Source organism: Primulina eburnea, chromosome 3 (genome assembly GCF_022965805.1).
Source record: "Primulina eburnea isolate SZY01 chromosome 3, ASM2296580v1, whole genome shotgun sequence".
NCBI classification, from domain to species: Eukaryota; Viridiplantae; Streptophyta; class Magnoliopsida; order Lamiales; family Gesneriaceae; genus Primulina; species Primulina eburnea.
This window is the reverse complement of record NC_133103.1, coordinates 12,361,087-12,384,972: the sequence shown is the minus strand read 5'-3', so window position 1 is coordinate 12,384,972 and position 23,886 is coordinate 12,361,087. Positions and strand designations below refer to the sequence as shown.

Genomic DNA, 23,886 nt, shown 5'->3' with positions numbered 1-23,886 from the left:
ACAAAAAAACATGCTCACACCACAAACTCCTACTACAACATGATTCATGCATAAATAAATCGCAATTAATAGTACAGATGTCATTTTAGTAATAATAACAAAAATCGAGGCTAATTGTTAATCCATAAACGCTTTTGCCATTTGCTTTTCTTTATCGTCTTCCTCAACGAGTAAAGGCCAACTTCTCTGCGATTGCGTGCTTTGCTGATTCATATCTTAAGCTTTACTAACTGTAACTCTCGTATTTATGTAACTGTAGACGTTTACGTTTTTTTACTCTACTTGCATGCGACGATCCGATAACTATCGTCGTCGTCGGTCGAACGATGGGGTCATGTTTCTCGCGGGACGGTGGATCAACGGCGTCGAGAAGACCGTCGAGGCGAATTGCGAATCGCTCAGCCTCGCTGGCGGGAGGCGGCGCTGTGGGAAGCAGTCGGTGGGCGAGGATTCGGAAAGAGGATGGCTTGATTCACGAGCAAGCGCTGGCGGCGGCGATCCTGTTTCAGCAACAGAAGCAGAACGGAGGTGGGACGCAGTTTGACAGGTCTTCTTCGTTAAGGTATCCGAGTGTTAAAGAGAAGAAAAATCAGGCATTGCCGAGGAGTTCGAGCTCCAGAGCTAGGTCGCTCACTGATCCCCTGCTACAACCTCATCAACTTGTTAATCAGGTAGATACGAGTTTAACAATTATTCGATTAGTTTATTTATCTATATTCGTAATTTTCTGATTAATGTTTGTGTTTTACCAGTTGAAATTGTTTGATTTATAGTAATCTGTATCCAAAATTCAGCTTTGTTTTGTGATTTATCTATAATGGGTAATTATGTTGATAATGGTCTAACCAATAATGGAGTCCGGCTGTAAAGTTGAAACTGTTATTGCTTTATCGAAGTTTGTTTTTTGGCTTTTGTTAAAAAATTGGGTGGTGCAAAATGACACCGTCGATATCTTTTATTTATAACCATATTTTTATTAGACGACGATTTTTATTTTTGTGGGAATTGTCGACTGCATAAACATTTAAATGCTTCATTCATGCTCTGCAATGTTAAGAAACTCAGTTTTCCAGAAGAGTTTTCGATATGTGGATTGTTTTTCGACTTTTTTCATTTCAAGACAGCAAGTTTTAATTTTTTTTTTATTTTTCTTTGTTGATGCTGGAGGGTCCGACGTTAACAAAGCTCGCAGTTGATGCACTTGTTTTATTTTTATTATCGCACTCAACATATTCACATTTTCAAAATCTTAAAGCTTATAAGGAACTTAGCAAATTGAGCTGAGAATCTAGTTATTTCTGGGATCTACGAGGATAAAATTGTTAGGTCTGAACTCCGAAACGTTAAGATGGCTTTGCCTTGGATTATTTCTGGTGTTGTGTTTGGAGCGGAAGAAGCAGGGCCAGGGCCAGGGCCACTTACTGTGAACTTACAATGAAAATTTTCATTCGATGGGGACACTGCTTGTGTTCACAGTTAATCGTAGGGGTGGCGGTGAGTGGTTATATTACATGGCCAGGGTTTAATTTTAGTGTTGACATTTCAACTGTGAGCTGTGTGGTTCTTTAATGCTCTACTCCATTCTGAGTATTTGACTCCAAATATTTCATAATCTCTGTTAATTTTTCACGCAAGTGCTACATTGGATTAGGTCGCCTCAAAGTATTCCTGGTGGTCTTCTAATTCATCTATCATCTTGAATTTTGCATCCAACATCTATATATAACTAAATCAATTCAAATGATATTTTGTTCTTTTTATCTTATCTCAGTGTTAGGGAGCAAAGCATAAAATTTATTTACCGTTCTCTTTTAAGGATATGATCAGTTCTATATTGCCAGGATATCAACCTTGCGAATCTTGAAACCAGCCATTTCGTACTTGTTCATGGTGGTGGCTTTGGTGCCTGGTGCTGGTATAAAACGATTGCGTTACTAGAGGAAGGTGGATATAAAGTAACAGCTGTGGAGTTGACTGGTTCTGGGATTCATTCGTTTGACACGAACCACATCACCAGTCTTTCACAATATGTGAAACCGCTTACTGATTTTTTTGAGAAGCTGGCCGAGGGAGAGAAGGTAAGATATTATCAGAACATTGTAACAAATAATAATAATAATAATATGATAATAATTATAATCTGTGTATGCTTCATTTCAGTACTTTGTTTTCTCAGATAAAATTTAAATACCATTCCACTAAATGGTGTATTACCGTATGAAATATTAATGAGTTGGACACCGAAGGAAATTTATTTGTTTTGCTTTACTTGTATTTAAAAACTAGAAGTTAATTTATGCTCGTGTTGTTATGCTTACACTGTTTGCTTTAACACCATATTTTTCTGGAAGTAATGTTCTCGATTCATGCAGGTGATTTTAGTTGGACACGATTTTGGAGGGGCATGTATATCATACGCAATGGAGCTGTTTCCCTCTAAAGTTTCAAAAGCTATTTTTATTGCTGCAACAATGTTGATCGACGGCCAAAGTGCCCTTGATGTGTTTTCAGAGGTATGATTTCTATCTGGTCTACTTTGTCTCATATGGATTCTTTGCATGCAAACAGACGGAATTACCCTTGGCAAAATCAGCCTGCTTACTTAGATGAAGCTTTTGAATGGCATGTTATAGTGTTAATGATCTATAATTCTTTGCCACCTAATCATAAAATGATTCTCCCAGGGCATAGTTTTTGGTCCTTGAAGCTCCTAAACATTCCCTACGTGTATACTCGGTTTTTTGCTACTCTTTCTTAAGCTCCAGTTTTGGATACGTCTACTTGAGCCACATGGCCATGTCCCCGTCATACAGTCCCAAGTGAGCTGTCAGAGTCCATATACAATTAAGTAGTATAGAATTTTGTTCACTGCATGGAAAATATGAAGAAACTGAAACGGAATTGCTATTTCAGGCAGAATCAAATGAATTGATGCGACGAGCACAGGTATTCCTGTATGCCAATGGAAATGATCAATCTCCAACTGCTATTGATTTCGATAAGTCCCTCTTGAAAGACTTGCTATTCAACCAGAGTCCCACAAAGGTAGGTTGTAAACTGAGAAATGGATCTCACATTTTTTGCGCATATCAACTATTACTAATTTCTTGGTCATTCTCCTTTGCCAGGATGTTGCATTGGCTTCTGTCTCAATGAGATCAATTCCCTTTTCACCAGTTTTGGAGAAACTCTCTCTTTCTGAAACAAAGCAAGGGGTTGTAAGAAGGTTTTTTATCAAAACGCTGGAAGACAATGCCATACCCGTTGTTGTACAAGAATGCATGATAAATAGAAGCCCTCCGGAGCAGGTATTCCATCTTAAAGGTGCAGACCACTCACCTTTTTTCTCAAAGCCTCAGGCGTTGCATAAACTTTTTGTAGAGGTATCGAAGATTCCATGAATGTGCTTTATGGTGATCGATTCTGAAGTCCATTCATTCTTGAGTTTCTGCATCCTGAGCATTTTGACATTAGACAGAGATGCGGTCTGGATGGATTTTGTTTTGTTTAAGCTAACGGGTAGATACGTATCTTCAAGTTTTTGCTCTATTGTTGATACACCCTTTCTGGAAATTGTTAAATAAAAGAGAGAATATAGTTCCTTGATTTATTATGCATTACCATTATTTCCCTACCGATCTTCATTAACAACCGGTGATTTCATTCTATAATCCACGCCTTTTTACCTGCGTACATGGTATTTCATCGCCTGTAGTGCTCATGTAATAGATAGCTCTTACATGCAAAATAAAAAACATATGGAAACAGAAATACTATAGATATGCATAAGAATAATGAACTCGTGAAATCCATTGGGAGTTGTATGCCAATCAGCCACAAATTTAAAACTACCGGGATACTGGAATTCTGTCGAGTCTACGCAACAAATGAACTGATCTTTGCAAGACTTGGAAGAACAGTCGTGCTCAAGTTATTCAAAACTTTTTCCCTACTATAGATCAACTTAACAATGCAAGCTACCCTGCTACCGCCATTAAGTCTTAGAACCAACAATAAGCCACCATGGCAATCTTAATTTTGAATTCCTCAGGTAACATGAATAAATAATTGTACAACACATGAAATTCCAGGGGAGCAGACAGTGAAGACACTTTCCATACTAACAAGAAATGCCACAAAAATTAAATCTGGAGAAGAAAATGATTACGTCAAACTCATGCTGAATCTCTCAACCTTCTAGCAATACTGGATTAAATAAGAAAACATCCACAACCCTTCAATCTAGTGGTTGTGTGGAAGCTCACTGGGATCAAATGACTGTGGAGTGTATGAAATAGTATTGATCTCAAATGGCAAAAAATTTGGGCCATCACTGACGGAAGCATATCAAAATCAGAAACCGCTCTTGTTCAACCAAAAGTCACAAACCTTAAATTTAATCATATAGGCATTTCTCTCTAAACACAGCATCCCATGGATGGAACACACTTTTTTAAAACAAAGTTCAAACCTTTGTTTAGCAGTCATCTAAAGTCTACAAATATACATGACGATCCATTATTCTGCACAAGTTCCTAGATTATGAAAGTATATAATGAAGCACATAAAGATTCAAGGAATTACAATTTAGAGGATACCTCATGTTCCAAGGGAAACCCAGATACACAATGGTATCACAGCCACATATTAGTTGAATAAAAAAAAACAAACTTTCGACAAGGTATGAGTGTGCTATGAAATATTTTAACCATCACATCATCGCAAAGCTAACATTCAAATTCAGTTCCAAGTCAATTACAAGAAAGGGTTTATTGATTTTCTGCAAACTCACAACCATAGAAACGAAAGATATCATAGATAATCATCATCATCATAGCTCTTCATCGCTAGTTGCGGGGTCGGCTACACGGACTAAGCCATTTTCCGACGTGCCATAGATAATCAAGAACCCAAATTTGAAAATCAACATCTAAAATACAGAACATCAATCAAAACAAAAAGAAATCTTTCATCTGTATTATGATCCTCATTCAAAAATGTAAACACGAAATCCTGACAGGAACAGAAAACAACATCGAGAAACGGGAAAACTCAGAATCCAAGTTTTGTGCGACGCCAATGGCGGCGCTTGGCGTTGTATCGGATGGTGTTGTCAGTCCTCATGCGGATCCAGTACGGAATCGGCCTGTTTTGCCTCTGCTTCTTCGCTAATTTCTTCTTTATCATGAACGACTTGTGCGACGGCTGTAAATCCATATTATACACACAAAGTTACAAATTTTCAGCTATAAAATTCAACCCAAAAACAGTTTGAAGCACATTAATTTTCCAGGTGAATGGGAGTGCGAAAGGGAAAGGTACCATTTTGAGTTCTGGCAGCAAACGAATCTCTCCCTAGGGTTCTGCTGCGTGAAGAGTGTATCGCAGAGAAAAGCGGCGATACAAAACCCTAAAGAATGGAAGATTATCTATTGACCCCTCATATTTAGGATAAATTATATAAATCACCTTCAAAATAGCTTGACAATTTTAACTATAAAATTTTTGTACGAAATATATAATATAAATAATTATTCAACATAGACTTTAAACTCGACTCCAAAAAAAAAAAAATCTTACAATATTTTATAAATTATTTACTTACAAATTAGTTAAAGATACCAATAAATTTACACTTAAATTATAATAAAAATAATTTAATTTTTAGAAACAAATAATTATAAATTAATTTAATCTAATAAAATAAATTGTATTAAATGTGTTATTTTTTAGACTTATATTCTTGTGTTATTTATTGATTATTTCATGTTTTTGATTCATAATATCTATAAAAAAATCAGGTTAATAATATACATAAACCATTGTATAAATTAAATGATCTTGATACAAATTTGTTGCCCAAAACTAATAATGATAAACAAATGTATATAGATATAAAAACCATGCAGATTTATGTAAAATAAACATATGAACTTAACAACTCAAAATCTTATGTATTCACGTTATTAATAAAAAAAATGTTCTGAAAATTAATAAATTAAGTGTCACTATATATGAATTCATTTAGTAATTTTATTAACATAATAATAAATATACTTTTGTGTTTTGTGCTTCGTCCACTAGTTTATATTATTATATGATGAAGATATGTGTTAGTCATGCATTGAGTATACTGATTTTCTTCCAATTGAGTTGTGATTTGGAATAACATCCTTGATGTAAGCTATTCTTAAAAATCAAGGACTAGACTTTCCAAGCCTCGTCATTAATTAAATATTTTTTTAAAATTTCTCTTAGAAAAATATTTAAATAAAATGATATATCTTATTGCTGATCACTCGACGTTTTACTCAAAGTTATAGTTGGTAATAATAATACGAATATAATATTTTAAATCGTACGAGAGTTCAAAAACCGTATTTAGATTGAGCTATCTCTTTTACATCATATAGACACAATTTATGCCCTCGAAAATTTTAACTCTTTCAGACATGGCCTAATGTTGGTTTTTTTTTTTTTAATAATCTTGGTCAACTATTTTTTAAGAAAAAAACATCCTAAAATGTGTTTATTTTGTTAAGAAAATGATATCATAAAGTATATTTGAAATACATTTGCAAGAAGTAATTTTTTTAAAATAATTGACCATTTTTTTCTGTTAATGTTCAGAGTGTTCATATAATGTATGTAGAAATAAACATATTCAATGAAATGGGCCAAAGTTGTAAGGATTTCTGAACATAATGCCGAAATATGGATTGAACTAAACTGCCATCAAAACTCATCATCCGTTCGGCTTAAACTTGTCCAATTTATTTCATCCTTACAATTTGAATTTTTATCCACTACTTTTTTTTTTTTCATTTTTTTGTTATAAAAAAGGTTTCTTATTTAAAATTATTGTCGCACGAAATTTCGATCCTACTCCATACCTTGATTCCAACCGTAAACATTACGGTTGCTGAAAAAAAAAATTTCCTAATTATCTATAGAATAGAAAACCAATATTCTTAGGCAGCGTTTGTTTTGAAGAATAAAATAAACTAATGATTAGTATGTAAATGATAAAGAAAATGATTGTAATAAAAATGTAATATATGGTGTAAAATAGTATTTTGTTTGGTAAGATTTTTAAGTGTGAGATAATTTTGAATTTTTTGATTAAAGGACAAAATTGTCCTTTTCTTTTTTTTCCTTCAACTCCGGCGGCGGCGGTCGGCGGCGATCGACGTTGGCGACGGCGGGTCGGCGGCTGGTGGTGGACGGCCGGAAGAGGTTGTCGGTGGGCGGCGGCGGGGGGGTCGGCAGCTGGCGGTGGACGGCCGGAGGCGAGGCGGTTGTCGGCCAGAAGTGGCGACAGTGCCGGCGGTCGCCGGCTGCGGTGGACGACGGGGTGACCGGAGGCGGTGGTCGGCCTTTGGCGGGAGTTGCCGGTGGACGGTCGGTGGAAGGAAGTGATGGTGAATTTGAATTTAGGAGAAGAGTAAAATTAGAAAAATACGATGTATTAAGAGTGTGATAAATAATCCTAGGGATGAGGAGGTATTATTTTAACCTATCTAATATAACCTAATCATTCATAGGAGGTATTGACTTGGTTAAATAAAAAACATACCAAACAAATGATTAGATGAATTTAAAAAAAATAAACTAACTTAATCAAGCAAATCAAACGATACCTAAAACGTAATAACACAAGTGCGGCATTTACACTTCGTCGGTATATTGATTTCTTAATAATTGAATTGTGATTTAGAGAAGTCGCCAGCTGTGTAAGATGTTCTTAAAAATCGAACTACTTGACGTTCCAACATGTCCCATTAATCCCATCTTTTTAAAAATATTTAAATAAAATTATATATTATATATCTCTACTATTATATTAAATATGAAGCCCTAATTTTTTTTGAACGGAAGTATGAGGTCTTAATAATAACCGCTATATGAAGACACCAACTTTCTTTCTTGTTTTACCTTTTTTAATTTTTTATTTACTATTTACTATTTTATTATAGTTGAACCACTAATAATAATCTCTTTATGAGGACATCAACTTTCTTTTCTATTTTATCCTTTATCATTTTTTATATTATAATTTTTTTAACAAATAATATTATATTCACCGTCATAAGAAAACTGCTCACGTGAAAAATAATATTATTTCTTCTCTAAACTAGCCACCGTGAAAAATAAAGTCTCTTCTTTATGTTGTGACGTCATTATGTTGTAATATCATGAATATTTAATATATTAGCTACATGTATTCAGACACACGCGTTGGCTACTAGTCTAAAGAAAAAAAAAGCAGGTATTTTCATTTTTAGTATATAAATTTATTGAAATTAAAGCATGTATTATGATTGGCTGATTCGGTCGACTTTTCTGACTCCAAGTCTTCGTTCCTTCGTCATCTCTTCTACTTCTCACAAATTCCGTAAATGACCCAAAAAAATCTGAACTTTATACAATTCGCCAATGAAAACCATCATCTCCTTCCTCCTCCTCCTCCTCCACTTCATCGCCGCCGTCGCGGCTCAGTATAATGCCACCGACTACATACTCCTAGACTGTGGAGCACCGTTCAAACAAACAGATGAAAACGAGAGGAGCTGGGACAGCGACGAGCGCTCGAAATACGAACCACCCGAGGCCACCGCCATATCCATCTCCTCTAAAGCTTCGCAACAGCACCCATCTGTGACACAGGTACCGTACCTGACGGCGCGTGTCTTCACCTCCAACTTCACATATACTTTCCCGCTTCTGGCCGGGCCGAAATTCCTCCGTTTGTATTTTTACCCTAGCATGTTCTCCGGTTACAATGGTTCAGAGTCTTTTTTCACGGTCACGGCGAATGGGTTCGTTCTAATGACAAATTTCAGTGTGTCTCTCAATTCTGATCCCAGTAATCCTGCGTTTATCAAGGAATTTATCTTTAATGTTGATTCAAATCAGAGGCTTAACTTAACTTTCATACCGAATCCGGAGTCATTTGCTTTCGTTAATGGGATTGAAATTGTATCGGTCCCTGAAAAGCTGTATTTCCGAGGAAATGACGAGCCGCTCAAGACTTCTACTCGAGTATTTTATCTGAGAAGCGATACAGCTCTGGAAAATCTTTACAGGCTAAATGTTGGTGGAAGCGATATAGAAGTTCAGAATGATACGGGTATGTTTCGTGCCTGGAATCAAGATGATAACTATATATTTGGTGTAGATTACGGTTACACTCCTCATGAAGACAATGCTTCGATTAAGTATAACTCCCGAACGCCGGCTTATACTGCGCCGGAAAATGTGTACACCACTGCGAGAGTGACAGGCAATACAAGCGTGAGTCTGGAGTGGGCTTTTCCTGTTGATTCCGGGTTTAATTACCTGTTAAGGCTCCATTTTTGCGAGATTCAGCAGGAGGTAACGAAGCAGAATCAAAGGGTTTTCACGATTTCCATCAACAATGAGACGGTGGAGATACAGGCTGACATAATTAGTTGGACTGGCGGGAATGATATTCCTATCTTCATGGACTATGTGGCATGGGTTCCGGACGATGGCCGCCGTGGAATGAAAGATCTCCGGCTTTCTTTAACTCCGGATAAGTTAACCCAACCAGAATATTACAGTGCTGTTTTAAACGGTCTGGAAATTTTCAAAATCAGTGATTCGTATCGGAGTCTTGCAGCAGCCAATCCAGAACCTTCGGAGGATCAGTTAACCCCAAAAGCTGAGACGAATCCAGTGACCAAGAAGAGGAAAAGTTCTCCATTGATTTACGCTATTATTGCAAGTGTAATTGCAGCTACTGTTGTGGCCGCCGTCGTAAGTTTTTTGATTTTCCGGCGGCGCAGGAGAGTGAAAGACTCTGTGCACGCTAGTTTTCCCAAGTCATCGTGGGTCCCATTATCAACCGCGTCAAGATCCACCACAAAGACCACCGGTTCCGGCTTCTCCCTGCCGTCGGATTTATGCAGACATTTCTTGCTCGAGGAGATCAAATCGGCCACCAATAACTTCGATGATACTTATGTAATTGGCAAAGGAGGATTCGGCAACGTGTACAAAGGGTACACAGACACAGCCGGTTCCAACGCTGGAGCCACGGTTACTGCGGTGGCAATCAAAAGACTGAACCCATCATCAAACCAAGGTGCTCGGGAATTCCAAACTGAAATCGAAATGTTATCCAAACTCAGACACCTGCACTTAGTATCCCTAATCGGCTATTGCGACGAAAATGGAGAAATGATCTTAGTCTACGATTACATGTCCCATGGAACTCTACGTGAGCATCTCTACAATTCTGAAAACCCACCATTAAAATGGATCGACCGCCTCAAAATCTGCATTGGCGCTGCAAAAGGGTTGCATTATCTCCACACGGGCACCAAATACCCAATCATACATCGCGATGTGAAATCTACCAACATATTATTGGATGAAAAATGGGTTGCAAAGGTATCAGATTTCGGGTTATCGAAAGTGGGCCCCACTGGCGACGGTCCCTCCCACGTTTCCACCGTGGTGAAAGGCAGCTTTGGGTATGTCGACCCAGAGTACTACCAGCGGCGGCAGTTAACAGACAAGTCCGACGTGTACTCATTCGGGGTCGTGTTGGTTGAAGTTCTATGCGGCCGGCCGGCAATTCTTCAGAATCTGCCTAGAGAGCAAATGAACCTGGCCGAGTGGGCTCAATCTTGCTACAAAAAAGGGATTGTTGATAAGATTATCGATCCAAATCTGCGGGGTGGAATTTCTTCTGCGAGTCTGAATAAATACATCGAGACGGCGATGATTTGCTTGATGGATAAAGGGATTGAACGGCCGGTAATGAGCGACGTGTTGTGGAGCTTGGAGTTTGCATTACAGCGGCAGGAGGAGGCCGAGAATGATGGAGGTGGCGGCGGCGGTCAGTTTTTCAAGTTAAGCCCGCTGTATCCATTGATGAAGAACGGAGAGGCAAACACGACAGATGAAGAAGAAATATTTTCTGGCGGCGACCAGAATGTTTCAGGATCAAAAAGCACCAACTTGTTCACTGATAGCAGTGAGCGATTGAAGTCCGGTGACGTTTTCTCCGAGATCAAAAATCCATTGGGACGGTAAAAATAATATGTACTAGTTCTTGAATGCGATACTTTCAATCGCTCACTGATGAAGTCCGGTGACGTTTTCTCCGAGATCAAAAATCCACTGGGACGGTAAAAATAATATTTACTAGTTCTTGAATGCGATACTTTTAACTACATCTTTAGCATGTCACAGTTTATTTGAAAGTCTTTATATTTGGTGTGTGAAATTTGATATTTCCATCCTTTGAAATTAATGAAATTCCAAATAATTGAAAAAGTTCGAAACTTAGTCATATAATTCAATACCCATGAATGATACAACTCTGGAATTGTCATCACCCTTTGATGCAGCCAACCAAATTGGACCATTAAATTCAATATTATTTTATTTTATTTTATTTTATTTTATTGAACCATTAAGTCATTGGTCATTACTCACACCGAACGACGAATGTTTACGACTTTGCATATAACAAAAGGTATTTAATCATCTCCTGTTTATTTCAGCTGTCGAATGCTGAAATTTCTTCACTTCAAAAGAGAGGAAAAAATAGAATGTTGAAAATCCTACAATAAAGAATATGTTATTTTTAAGCGTTAAGTTGCAGCATTGCTATTTAGGAATATTAAGGTTTATAGCTTCAAACTAAAAAAAATTACTTATCCAAAATTAATGTACACTTGAATTGAAAAGATCGTGGAAATATATACCTTTACGAGTATATGGCAAAAACTTGTGTGAGACGGTCTCACGGGTATTATTTGTGAGACGGATCTTTTATTTGGGTCACCCATGAAAAAGTATCACTTTTTATGTTAAGAGTATTACTTTTTATAGTGAATATGAGTAGGGTTGACCTGTCTCACAGATTATGATCTGTGAGACGGTCTCACATAAGACTCACTCTGAGTATATATAAACGCATTTTACTAATCTGGGCTAACCCAAACTAATTATAAGTAAGAGGAGTTTGAAAGCCAGTGATTTTCTATCATTTTTCAATCCAAATTCCCTATTCCTAGCACTGGAAATTGAGAGGTTTTGAATTCAAGTATATGTGAGCTATTTATTGATATTCTTTTTGCTAATAATTCGATTAGTAGAATATATGATTTATTATTTTCAAGGTCCAGTTTATGCCCTCTTTCACTGTAATAGTTACGATTCTTCCATTGCATGTATCAATTTCCAATAAATTGAATAAAAAATAAAAACTTGAAAAGATGTTTTAGGCGTAGAATTTAATGCACCACCAGTAATACAGCTCAGATTTGTCTGATGGAGGGAACAGACCATGTGTGAGAAAAATGAAAATGATCCCTTTTACTTTCATATTGAAAAAAACAGAAAAAAAAAAAGAATTACGTTTAGGTTGATTAAGAATACAGCATTACATTCTCAGATTGCTCTGACCATACCAACTATAGAGCGTGTATCAATCACAAAGAATCACTGGAACAATGTTTACAACACATTGGCGTGTCATCAAATTCTTCTGTAGTAACAAAGGGATACTCTCTGAATACCTGGTTCACTGGAAAAGAGAAGTTTCGACTGAGTTTTGGTGATGTATATTCCCACCTAAACAGGTCTAACGAAATATCTTCCATTTTTAATGAAGACTGCAATCTCTGTCCATCATTGTCGACGGGCCTATTCATCTTTGGCACACAAACGCTCTACAAGTTGAAAAAACGAGTACACATGATCATTAGTTCGAGCTCCAGAATCAGCTGATTCAAATAGATGTGGATAAGTATGAATAAATTGTAAATATATGCAATTAAAAAACTATTGAGTGATCGCAACCAGTTTGAGGTTAAAACTTGTTTGATGATTCTAACGATGACCCAAAAAAATGCCGGATTTAAAATTACTCTTGATTGATTGAGACATTATTTAAAAAATGGAACAGTGATACCAGTGCATTTAACACCTAAACAATATCTACACAATGAAATAAAATATGTTTAATGATTTTATACTACATCACCACCATTTTAGAAACAGATGACCATGTAAATAAAAGATGATATCATGAGTAACATGATAAAGCTGGTTTGAGGAGAAAACTTTACTCAGATATTCATAGGCCAGTATCATTGAAGTTCCCCAAGCAGACATGCTGAAAAATCTTGGGCCTAATCCCCTATAGAATCCAGTCCATCCATCATCGGCAATCAATTTTTTAACCACTTGCCTTGCAGTAGGTCTATTTTCATGCTCCAGAACCTGGCGTACATAAAAGCATCGTCTAAACGAGCTACAAAAAATAGAGGCTCCTGAATCGATTATCACTTCTCTGACTATAGTAAAGTAATAGGATGCCAGCAAGAAGCAGAAAATATAACAAAACCGGACTATGATGAGGCTTCAAACAACATTTGAGACATCAAAGAAAAAAGTGATGTTAAAACAGTACACATATTCTACTTGGTCATTCTGACGACAATATCGATTCCTGCAAGAAAACAACAGTTCCTTTATGCAAGTCTCTAACTCGTATAAGTCTCAATTAGCCTAGTTTGAAATTGACAGTTTTCTATTTTTCGAAGGAGATTAACTATTTGATATAATGGCAAAAATGAATCAGTCATAAACAAGATACAAGAAACAAACCGCATTAATCGTAACAATGACCAGGAAGTAACATGGTGAAATTTTAGAGCTGATACATGATAGAAATGAAGGGTCAAAATACCTGCAAGCGAGTTTTGATTGTGTCCAATGGGGTTGTGATGCATGATGCAGAAGCACCAGCAACAATCCCTCCAGCAGCTTGAACTAACAGAATTTTTCCTTCACTTGGTTTGGAACCATCGTTTCCAATGCCGTTATCTACGAGTCTGCCAGAGACACAAGAAATGTACGCAAGTTTCAAAAAAATTAATACTTAGCACCACCTCACAATTGTGCAGTATAGGATAAAGGCACACCATATAAATCCACGAAAAGTAAAGCTGCCTAAAGTTTCAACTATGTGACCAGACATGATGGAGTCTTGAATGCATTGCAGCACAAGAAAAACGTCACAGTTGGTAGTGTGTTGTTGGACTTCTATTGCATGAGTTCATTTTCTATCAAATGATAGTTATCTGAGCATTATGTACTTTCTAATACCTCTGAAATTAATGCATTTCTTTCCAACTACTTTTTACGGAATGATATTGGTTGAAATTTTATGTATATAATCAGCGAATTGAAGGAATAATATTGAAATGATAATAGAACGTACATTGTGCTCAGTGCCAACTTATCAGGTCTGTGAGATCGTAACCTTGAAAAAAAATCAACATTACTATTTAACTCCATCTCGCAATTTTTAAGTATTGGATAAAATCCTACATATGAATCCAAGAAAAGTGAATCTGCCGGATGTTTCAACTTTGTGAACCACGTGGAGTCTTGAATTCATTGCAGAGATTGAAAATTGTCACAGTTAGTAGTGTGTTCCACATGCACTTCATGAATTCATTATATATCAAACAATCATCTGAGCATAAAGTTCTTTCTGATACATATATAAACAAATGCATTTATTTCCAAAATCCTTCCGCTTTTTATAGAATGATATTTCTCATAAGCTTAGTTAATTCATCGACATCTAAACCAAATAAATGTCAGAGGCTGGTTTAAGATATTATCCAGCAGAAACACGAATCAGACTGAAGTCGAATGGTATACCTCCAGATCACACGTTGACTTGCTCCATAACTTGCCCACCAGACTGCACTTGATGGTGAATAAGTCAAAACAGACAAACCAAATCCCCTGTATAGTCCCCGAATCCCATCAGCTTTGATAATTTTACGAACGACGTCCAGGCCCCCGCTGTAAGTTGCATTGCCAGAATATCCTTGCACCATCAATTTTTGACTAACCTTTTTCAAGAGATTGCTATAATTGATTTTAAGCTTTCTAATAAAACTTGCAAGAGTAAAAGAGGAAGGAAAGGTGGCAGGAGATGTACAAAACCTCAGAACACAATAATATATAGGATGATTGGTCTTGAAAGATCACTAAAACTATTTCATTTATAAAAGAAGAACTAATATTTAGGCATTCGAAAGGTATAAGCATTTGCTTCATTTATGTGCTTTGATTCTTTTAAAAACACAAAGAACCCATAAAGAGAAATTTGACTGAAAAAGCTTCGTGCAAAAGTTGTGTGTAACATACCACATCAATTGGGACAAATGCAGCTTGGGAACAAAGAGATGCCATCATGCCTGCCATCCCATTTGCTATAGCTGCTTGTGAAGGCTCTGGCAATTTAAATGGCTCAACCATCTTGAAAGCAGCCACTTTTGTCGTCTCTAATGCAGTAAGAAATATAATTCTGGTAGGTATAGCTCCAGTAACGACAGTGCCAAAACCTTTATACAAACCAGGAATTCCATCTGTTTTTAGCAGGCCTTTAACAACAGAAAATGCATTTCTTTCCACTGTGTCACGGGAAACAACTTGTAGCCTGGTCTTCACAACTGAAATTGGATAAAGTGCCACCGACACTCCAGTAAAAATCCCAGCTCCATATACGTAAAACTTGGTTTTGTCGAGTCTGTGAAGGGAGAATAAGAACATGAACAAACTATAAAGAACCTATGAATCATGTAACAGATGCCTCCAAAAAAAAATTCTTAACAACCCGCAGACGAAACGAGGCAGCTCGATGTTATAGCATCACAAATATGGACCCCTTCTGAGGTGGTGTGTCCAAACCACAGTAAGTTTGATATTTGTTTAGCAATATTATACTATTTGATTCTTCTTCCACGTACTATTTGATAGGTTGTATTTGGTACATTCTTCCTCATTATAATGTAATTATACACTCCATTTTTCACAAAAAAAAAAAGTATCCAAACATTTCTGGCAGTATATTTTGCTCACGTCTCGCCCTTACCTCGAATAGAATCATGTTACTTGGATAGCAAATTTAATGGAAAACAATCGGCCAACTAAACTTCCCCACCATCCCAGCCTCGCCATAAAGAAAAAATTAAAAAATCTGGAACAATCAAGTTCCAACATGATTCACAGAAACAACAATCAAAACTGTGTGGAACCCAAGATTCCAGATTTGGGCGACTAAATATGTTTCGGGGTGTGTAATGTTTCCTCAGCGTGCACCCAAATGATAGGACAATGGCAGATATCATTTTGATTTAATTTTCACGATGACAATTACTGCAAAAACAAGACAACTAATAAACTTCATCCAAAAATATATTTTCTTACTTCAATATGCATTCAACGCATTCACGAAGTACCTAGAAACGCATTTCCATTGCCTATTACTTCATCCCACAACCGTCTATTGAACAATAACAACGTATAGCAGATCAACGAAGCTTACTTGTCCCAATTTATCTCCTTTTGAACGAACGGTTGTCTATGAGTTCCAGCGGTATCCATGTTGCCCTAATTCAAAACTCAAAAATACAAATATAAAAAAAATTCCCTAACGATAACAGAAAATCACCATTTCCAAAAGTCGCCTGAAAAGAACGACCCCTCTGGAGAAACAGATTTCTGTTTTTCAGGAAAAAAAATTCGAAAAACAGGAAGGATTCAGTTGAATTGAGAGGTTTTTTTTTTGTGTGTGTGTGGAGAAGTTGCAACGAAAAATTCATTTTTAGTTTATATATACCATTTTGAAAAGTAGAAGCCAATTGGCGGAAGGCAGGCCCTATTTGGGAGCAAAGCGGAGAAGGCACTTCTAATTCCACAATTGATCCAGTTTTAATAATCAGGTTTGCACGCCTTGGTCCTCGTATTTACTCGGTACACGTCGAAAAATAACGATTATTAATCTATCATCTACAAATCTACTCGCGAGATTTGGAACTGAAATATTATTTAAAAGTAATCAAGATCTGTCTCACACAAGTTTTTGTCTTGTAATCAAGATCTGTCTCACACAAGTTTTTGTCTTTTGCAAATCTGACAAAATTGATTTTCGGACACAGATTTGTGGAGCTAATGGCAATTATGTCTAGACCCAGTTTGTATATCTTGATCCAGTTGACTTTGGGCTAAAACGGGCCCATTTCGATAAATTATTGTTTATTTCATACTGAAGGCCCAAATAAATTAGTAAAGTCCGATATCAAGCGTCGGGAATTCGTGCATGTTCGAGTTTATTTATTCACTGTGGAATCTGATGTTCGACTCATGGTCCATGTCCTTCGAAATTTCAGATTTGGTTTATTTTTAGATAATCGTGAAATCTCTCGGCTTCGGATTTGCTTAATTGTAATATCATTTTTTATCTCGTTCAGCGAATCAAGCGGATCATATCGTAACTCGGGCTACTTGTCGTGTGATACGTTTCTGATGTATTAATGTTGAAGTTTCTTAATAATATTCCTATATTTATTTTTTATAAATAAAAAAATATTGCTATCACTCATGAGATAAATTTATTCAAAAATACATTTTGCTATTTTAAGTAATTTCCTACCCAAATTACTTACTAAAAAAATAAAATTTTAATTAAGTTTATTTAATTTTTATAAAAATAAAATTGGTTGAGTGTTAAAAATTATCACTACAATAAAGTTTTTCAATAGAGATTAAGTTTTCATTCAATAATCATAAATATTTTTATCTCAAATACATATTATTTCGAAATTACCTTAATTGGAAAGAATTAATGTATTATTTCGAAATTACCTTAATTTGAAAGAATTAATGCAATGTAGTTTTCTTCCAAAACCATGTCTTCTTAAAAATTCAAATAAGAGAGCACAAGAAAATTAAAAAAAAGATAGATTCAAAAGAATTTCAAATGGACATTAAATTACTCTCAATAAACATGTATTATGTATAGTACCCCTCAATAATCAGAAATGTTTGATATCCAATGTATGCAATTCGAGATTTCCATAATTGAAAATAGTTAATGTATGATATAATTCTATCAGAAACATCCAATATATAATTTTTGTCCCATTGTGATGTCTTATTTGAATTTTAAATTATAAATAATGCAATATTGCAAATTATATTAGAAACCAATTTTATTCTATTTATCTTACTAAATTTATCTATTCCAAAATTGAATTCTGAAACGACTTCTCTTTTCAGCACCATATATTAGTTGAATCCTTTCAAGCTGTAATGTTCGTTTAAATTTAGATTGTTCTTTGTTATGAACTACGTACACATGGAAACAACGAGAACAGCGAAACGTTAAGTTTGAAATCTATCTTTCATGATCGAAAAGTAAAAAATATTATTTTTCTATTTGTACAAAATTTTAATTATTACATATTACTAATGTGATAATTTTCTTATATATTACAAAGTTCACGAATACATATGATAACATAAAATGTCTCATAATAGAAATGATTAAACCAATTATAAAGAAAGTAAACATTTTATTAGAAGAGACATTATAAAATTTATTGACATTGTTATGGAATATACATAGTAAATGTTAATAAAATAAATTTTCTGATTTATACATAATTTACTTATTATCACAAGTTTCATTTTCATTCGAAATAATAGGTTGTTGTGTATATTATGAAGAAATTTTGTAAATAAAATCACAACTCATCTGGACAAAGATATTGATGAAACAATTATTGTTATCATTCAAATGTGTCAAACACATGTCATGTCACAAAATTGTTTGTGAATGTAGATTTAGACAAAATTACTGAATTTTTAAAAAAGTATTTCTCATTAATTTTATTGAATATGATTTAAAAATATTTTTTTATCACATGTTAAAAATATAATAATATATAACTTCTCGAAAATTAAATAATTAAATATATATTAATGTTGGTGGTCGACATCAATACACTAAACATGATAAGCATCATGTCATTGCCTTAGGCTAACATAATCTAAAATTTTGATATATGATAGTGATTATTAGCCAAAAAATTAATCAACATGCGTTATATTTAAGTAAATTTTTAAATTAACGAAAAAATAATTTTATTTTTATTTTTATAAGTATGTTGTTTTTATATTTAAATATTTATTCATTTTTCACTAATTTTTAATAATGTCATTCTGTGTATCGCACATGTTAAATACTAGTGTAATAAAATAGAAGAGATGAATGTGTTGGGGACTGATGTCATTTATAGAAGCAATAAATTTTACACACTTTTTGCTTAGAAAATCGAGATTAGCCTCTAAAATTAAATGTTTTTCTGCAAATGATATTTATTTCAAAACTTAATAAAATAAAAGATGATTTCATTATATATATTCATTGAGTGAGTCTCATGTGAGACCGTCTCACTGATCGTAATCTGTGATACAGGTCAACCCTACCCATATTTATAATAAAAGTAATAATTTAGCATAAAAAGTTATACTTTTTCATGGGTGACCCAAATAAGAGATCTGTCTCACAAATAAGACTCGTGAGACCGTCTCACACAAGTTTTGCCATATTCATTTTAGGTAAATAGAATGTGGGTGTAGACCCGTACGTTGGTTACTATCACAGCGACTGGGCTTGTATTCTCGAGTGGGAAAAAATACCGAAATTTTCGGATACAAAAATTAATGTACCGAAAAAAATGCCGAATTGTATACAAATTTTCTGTATACCGAGATTTCGGTACGTGGTAAACGATATGCAATTTGAAAATTTTCGGTATATACTGAAATATCGAAAAAATATTTTAATATTTAAATCATAAATTTATAAAAAAAATTTAAAAATGTAAAGTTTTTTTCGGTATAAAAAGGTATATATCGATACCGATCTCTGTATATTTTAAAATTTCGGTATAATGAGTATACTAGTTAAATCTGAAATTTTCGGTACGATATAACACCTCTATTCTTACCGTCTCCATATATATATATATATATATATATATTATTTTTTCTTTAAAAAAAAGATTGACCAATATCATTAAAATAAAAATTTTACATATTATCTTGTTTAGTAGATAAATATTTACGATAATATTGTTCGCAAGACCCCACAAATAACACATGCCAGTTGTTTTGTTATTGTGGTGGACATTTCTCAGCACCGACAGTGGTTAAGCTTTAATTAATATTAAAATTATATATATATATATATATATATATATATATATATATATATATATATATATATACATATATATATATTCAAATAGCCAAAAGGCCAAGAAAACAGCGTTAGGAGCTTATATTTTAGTTGTTTTTTTTTACGAGGTACTTATTGTCGGCAACTGATTATTTGATCATTAATTTAATTTTGTTGTAATATATAAAGTAAGATGTGAATATCCTTAAAAGTTATAAAATTGATGTGATGATACCAATAATGACTCTATAATAATGATTAATGTGTATGTTTAAGCGTCACCATCTTGCATATAAAATTATCCAAGTCAATGAATGTTGTTCAAATTTGTTTTTTCCATATATATTTTTTTAACCATATGGTTGTTTTACATGCCCATGGTTGGGCTATCATTTTTCAAGATAATATATTTATATATATATATATTAAAAATAAATTTTCCAACACAAGGAAATAATAGAACATTTTTATGAATAAAGTTTAAACTCGTTTCAAATGACAGAACTCTACGAAATTTTGGTGGACTTTATTAAAGTGCGTCGTTAGTAAAACTCTTCTTAAACAAGCTCTGCCACCGCGTGGCTTTCCTCTCTCCCACAGTTCCATTGCAGATCTTGAAGGGCAGAGTTGAATCAAGAAACTCGGCAGTTTGAAGAAATGGGACTATACCCCAGATCTCTTAGACACCCCAAAATTTTGCTGTTCTTAGTCCTCTCTTGTTTCTGCTTTACTTCCACAGGTAATATCTGTTTCTATGATTTTGTTTGTTTATGATTGGTTTTGACAATGGATTGGTTTTGTGAGTTCTGGTTAGTACGAGGACTTCAGTTAACTGTTTGTTTTGTTGAAAGATTAAGGTTTTAACTTGGTATTGGACTTATTTTCAAGAAATTCGAATGTTTGAGCTATTGAATGCATCATCATTTGACTCGTTTGTGGGTTTGGAAGGTTGTTTTGGTTGGATCGAATTGCATCAAGAACGAGTGATCCTGCTTTGGGTGAAAAATTGAGGTGGAAAATGTGGATCTTGAGTTCGAGATTCAAGTGATATTTTATCCTAGATTCATGATGATTTATTCATAAGAGTTTGAATGTTATGAACTTGTAAACTTTTAATCTTGCGGATTTTGTAGACATTAGTGATCAGTCAGTTGGTTGAAAAGGTGCAAGTCATTATCCTGGAAAGTGTGAATATGATAAGTTACTGCCTTCAAATTCTGATTCTTTAACGAGTTTATCAAGCTATTTTACTGCATTTGATAGTTAAATTGTTTGTTTATTCTTGTTCCTGTCAGAAGCCTACGATTCACTGGATCCTAATGGAAATATCACCATAAAGTGGGATGTTATCAGTTGGACGCCTGATGGCTACGTTGTAAGTTAAAAGTCCCTTTGTTTTCCGTGTTCCGCGTTTGATATTCTCGCAGAAAATCGATTGTTTTTTTTGTAGCTTTTTGTTGCGATCTAACATCAATAATATTTCTTGTCACTGGTGTTTGATTTGCTAAGTGCTAAAATTCAACAGGCGGTTGTAACAATGTTCAATTTCCAACAATATCGTCACATTCAAGCCCCGGGATGGACTTTGGGATGGACTTGGGCGAAAAAAGAGGTGATATGGAGCATGATGGGAGGTCAAGCCACCGAGCAAGGGGATTGTTCAAAGTATAAAGGAAACGTTCCGCATTGCTGTAAGAAAGATCCGACGATTGTCGATTTATTGCCCGGAACACCTTACAATCAACAGATAGCAAATTGTTGTAAAGGGGGTGTGATTAATTCGTGGGTGCAAGATCCGACTAATGCTGCGAGCTCGTTTCAAGTTAGTGTTGGTGCTGCCGGAACCACCAATAAAACTGTCAGGGTGCCCAAAAACTTCACTTTGAAAGCACCGGGTCCTGGCTACACGTGTGGACCTGCGAAAATTGTGAAGCCTACTAAGTATGTCACATCAGATGGGAGAAGAGTGACACAAGCAATGAGTGAGTCATTTTCTGTAAAATGAAACTGATTCTGAATCAAAGAATTCGTAAAATTTAGAGGGATTGAACTATAATTATAAAAAATTAAAATTTGATGCACTTATAATGTTTGTCTTTTCTTGGATTATTGATAATGGTTATCTTTTTGTGCAGTGACCTGGAATGTAACTTGCACATATTCCCAGTTTCTTGCTCAAAAAACTCCCACTTGCTGTGTCTCACTCTCTTCTTTTTACAACGACACAATTGTTCCTTGCCCAACTTGTACTTGTGGATGCCAAAATAACATCACTCAACCTGGGAGCTGTGTTGAGTAAGTTCGCCTCTTTTTCGCTTCTTTTTTCTCTTCTGTCTTTTTCGTGATTGTTTTTTATTTCTGACTTTGTGGGTTTTTGCCTTTGATTGTCATAGTCCAGAATCGCCATACCTTGCTTCAGTTGTTTCAGATCGTGCAAAGACCAACGCATATGCACCTCTAGTCCAATGCACGAGTCACATGTGTCCAATTCGCATCCACTGGCACGTAAAACTAAACTACAAGGACTATTGGCGCGTCAAAGTTACAATAACAAATTTCAATTACCGAATGAACTATACTCTATGGAACTTAGTTGTCCAGCATCCCAACTTCGACAATCTGACACAGATATTCAGCTTCAACTACAAGTCAATAACACCGTACCAAAGTATAAGTAAGTTTTGTCAGAAGTTTTGAGGCATGTCTTTCACTCTTGCCCCTTACCCTGTGAATTTGTTCGGGTAGCAACAACTGTTCTTTACTATCCTGTGAGGCCCTCGTGCTAGACTGATCGAAACGTGCTATTATATGATTTATAACGAGCTACATCTCTATCTGTCCATAGAGATAGCTTTTGGTTCGACAGTAAGTGTTCAATATTGTGATTGGTCGATTAAAATGTGCCATGTGAGCGTGACGGTGTGGTTTGACAAGATGAGAAATTTTCAGTTCTGCAGATCCAAAAGCTTAGCTTGCCCTCTAAATATAATGTTTCCCTTTTTGGACAGACGATACTGCAATGTTATGGGGCATCAAGTTTTACAACGATTTTCTCATGCAAGCGGGGCCTCTAGGAAATGCGCAGTCGGAGCTTCTATTCCGTAAGGATATGTCCACCTTCTCTTTCGACAAGGGCTGGGCTTTTCCCAGAAGAGTTTACTTCAACGGTGATAACTGTGTGATGCCACCTCCGGACGAGTATCCATATCTTCCGAGCACCAGTTTACGTCAAAACACACCCTTTATAATGTTGATAATAACTCTCATTGCATCTGTGACGTTCCTATTTGAACGCAACTAAGAAGTCATCCCTTCAGATACCAGAATCTGGTGACGAACAAATCGATCACCATCTTTTCAGTTTCACGTATACTTGTGACCCTGAAATGTTTCTCCAAGCTATAATTCTTGGAGAGTTCTTTGCCCGTATACTTTTTGTGGTAGCCTGTATGACTTGTTATAATACTTTTCTCTATATAATTTATTGTTCATAGTTTTTTTTTTTAGTAGGAGTTGTAATGAAAATAAGAACAGCTTGATTGATGCCAATTGAATTCAGAATGTGCCTTTTGCTCTAGAGCTGTAACAATGTACCCATGAGACACCCCAACAGCCAAAAATATAATTATTTCGTTTCATTATTTTTTCCTCAAATCTCTTCTTCAGTTCTTTGCTTATGGTCTCGAAGTTGATCCGCATAATTTACTTGCATAATTAATATTTTTATATTAAACAATAAGAACAAGTCATCCACCACAAAATAGCAAAGAAATAGATAAAGGAAACAAATCCAAAAG

At 35.2% G+C, this 23,886-nt stretch overlaps 5 protein-coding genes across 6 annotated transcripts; 3 read left to right on the top strand and 2 right to left on the bottom strand.

Moving 5' to 3' along the window:
• The first annotated feature begins 148 nt into the window (after positions 1–148).
• LOC140826489 (putative methylesterase 11, chloroplastic) lies at positions 149–3,610 on the top strand. The gene is made up of 5 exons (XM_073188818.1): positions 149–671; positions 1,842–2,078; positions 2,373–2,513; positions 2,914–3,045; positions 3,129–3,610. Exons 1-5 carry the CDS (start codon positions 327–329, stop codon positions 3,399–3,401), a joined length of 1,128 nt encoding a protein of 375 aa, XP_073044919.1. The 5' UTR covers positions 149–326; the 3' UTR covers positions 3,402–3,610.
• A 1,339-nt stretch (positions 3,611–4,949) lies between these two features.
• LOC140826491 (large ribosomal subunit protein eL39-like) lies at positions 4,950–5,205 on the bottom strand. Its single transcript, XM_073188821.1, has one exon. It carries the CDS (start codon positions 5,185–5,187, stop codon positions 5,053–5,055), a length of 135 nt encoding a protein of 44 aa, XP_073044922.1. The 5' UTR covers positions 5,188–5,205; the 3' UTR covers positions 4,950–5,052.
• Positions 5,206–8,380: 3,175 nt separating this feature from the next.
• Positions 8,381–11,307, top strand: LOC140826488 (receptor-like protein kinase FERONIA). Its single transcript, XM_073188817.1, has one exon. It carries the CDS (start codon positions 8,437–8,439, stop codon positions 11,062–11,064), a length of 2,628 nt encoding a protein of 875 aa, XP_073044918.1. The 5' UTR covers positions 8,381–8,436; the 3' UTR covers positions 11,065–11,307.
• A 1,064-nt stretch (positions 11,308–12,371) lies between these two features.
• Positions 12,372–16,702, bottom strand: LOC140826490 (uncharacterized). Its single transcript, XM_073188820.1, has 6 exons — positions 16,391–16,702; positions 15,211–15,592; positions 14,716–14,912; positions 13,733–13,877; positions 13,110–13,263; positions 12,372–12,710 (listed from the first exon to the last, which is right to left on the bottom strand). Exons 1-6 carry the CDS (start codon positions 16,447–16,449, stop codon positions 12,685–12,687), a joined length of 963 nt encoding a protein of 320 aa, XP_073044921.1. The 5' UTR covers positions 16,450–16,702; the 3' UTR covers positions 12,372–12,684.
• Positions 16,703–20,588: 3,886 nt separating this feature from the next.
• On the top strand, positions 20,589–23,582 carry LOC140826487 (protein COBRA-like). Of its 2 annotated transcripts, none has more exons than XM_073188816.1 (6): positions 20,589–20,828; positions 21,388–21,464; positions 21,615–22,071; positions 22,225–22,384; positions 22,483–22,763; positions 23,098–23,582. In XM_073188816.1, exons 1-6 carry the CDS (start codon positions 20,747–20,749, stop codon positions 23,388–23,390), a joined length of 1,350 nt encoding a protein of 449 aa, XP_073044917.1. In that variant the 5' UTR covers positions 20,589–20,746; the 3' UTR covers positions 23,391–23,582. The 2 variants fall into 2 exon arrangements, with proteins under 2 accessions (XP_073044917.1, XP_073044916.1); XM_073188815.1 differs by having other exon boundaries at positions 20,590–20,828; positions 21,385–21,464.
• Positions 23,583–23,886: the final 304 nt, after the last annotated feature.

Excerpts from the sequence above, each read along its gene's own strand:
- LOC140826487 (XM_073188815.1), top strand. The coding sequence starts at position 20,747 with ATGGGACTATACCCCAGATCTCTTAGACACCCCAAAATTTTGCTGTTC. Across the intron at positions 22,385-22,482 it reads CAACCTGGGAGCTGTGTTGA|TCCAGAATCGCCATACCTTG; the intron begins GTAAGTTCGCCT and ends TGATTGTCATAG. Across the intron at positions 22,764-23,097 it reads AACACCGTACCAAAGTATAA|ACGATACTGCAATGTTATGG; the intron begins GTAAGTTTTGTC and ends CTTTTTGGACAG.
- LOC140826489 (XM_073188818.1), top strand. The coding sequence starts at position 327 with ATGGGGTCATGTTTCTCGCGGGACGGTGGATCAACGGCGTCGAGAAGA. Across the intron at positions 672-1,841 it reads CTCATCAACTTGTTAATCAG|GATATCAACCTTGCGAATCT; the intron begins GTAGATACGAGT and ends CTATATTGCCAG. Across the intron at positions 2,514-2,913 it reads CCCTTGATGTGTTTTCAGAG|GCAGAATCAAATGAATTGAT; the intron begins GTATGATTTCTA and ends TTGCTATTTCAG.
- LOC140826490 (XM_073188820.1), bottom strand. The coding sequence starts at position 16,449 with ATGGATACCGCTGGAACTCATAGACAACCGTTCGTTCAAAAGGAGATA. Across the intron at positions 15,593-16,390 it reads AAGGAGATAAATTGGGACAA|ACTCGACAAAACCAAGTTTT; the intron begins GTAAGCTTCGTT and ends CTCCCTTCACAG. Across the intron at positions 12,711-13,109 it reads ACTGGCCTATGAATATCTGA|AGCGTTTGTGTGCCAAAGAT; the intron begins GTAAAGTTTTCT and ends TTCAACTTGTAG.
- LOC140826491 (XM_073188821.1), bottom strand. The coding sequence starts at position 5,187 with ATGATAAAGAAGAAATTAGCGAAGAAGCAGAGGCAAAACAGGCCGATT.
- LOC140826488 (XM_073188817.1), top strand. The coding sequence starts at position 8,437 with ATGAAAACCATCATCTCCTTCCTCCTCCTCCTCCTCCACTTCATCGCC.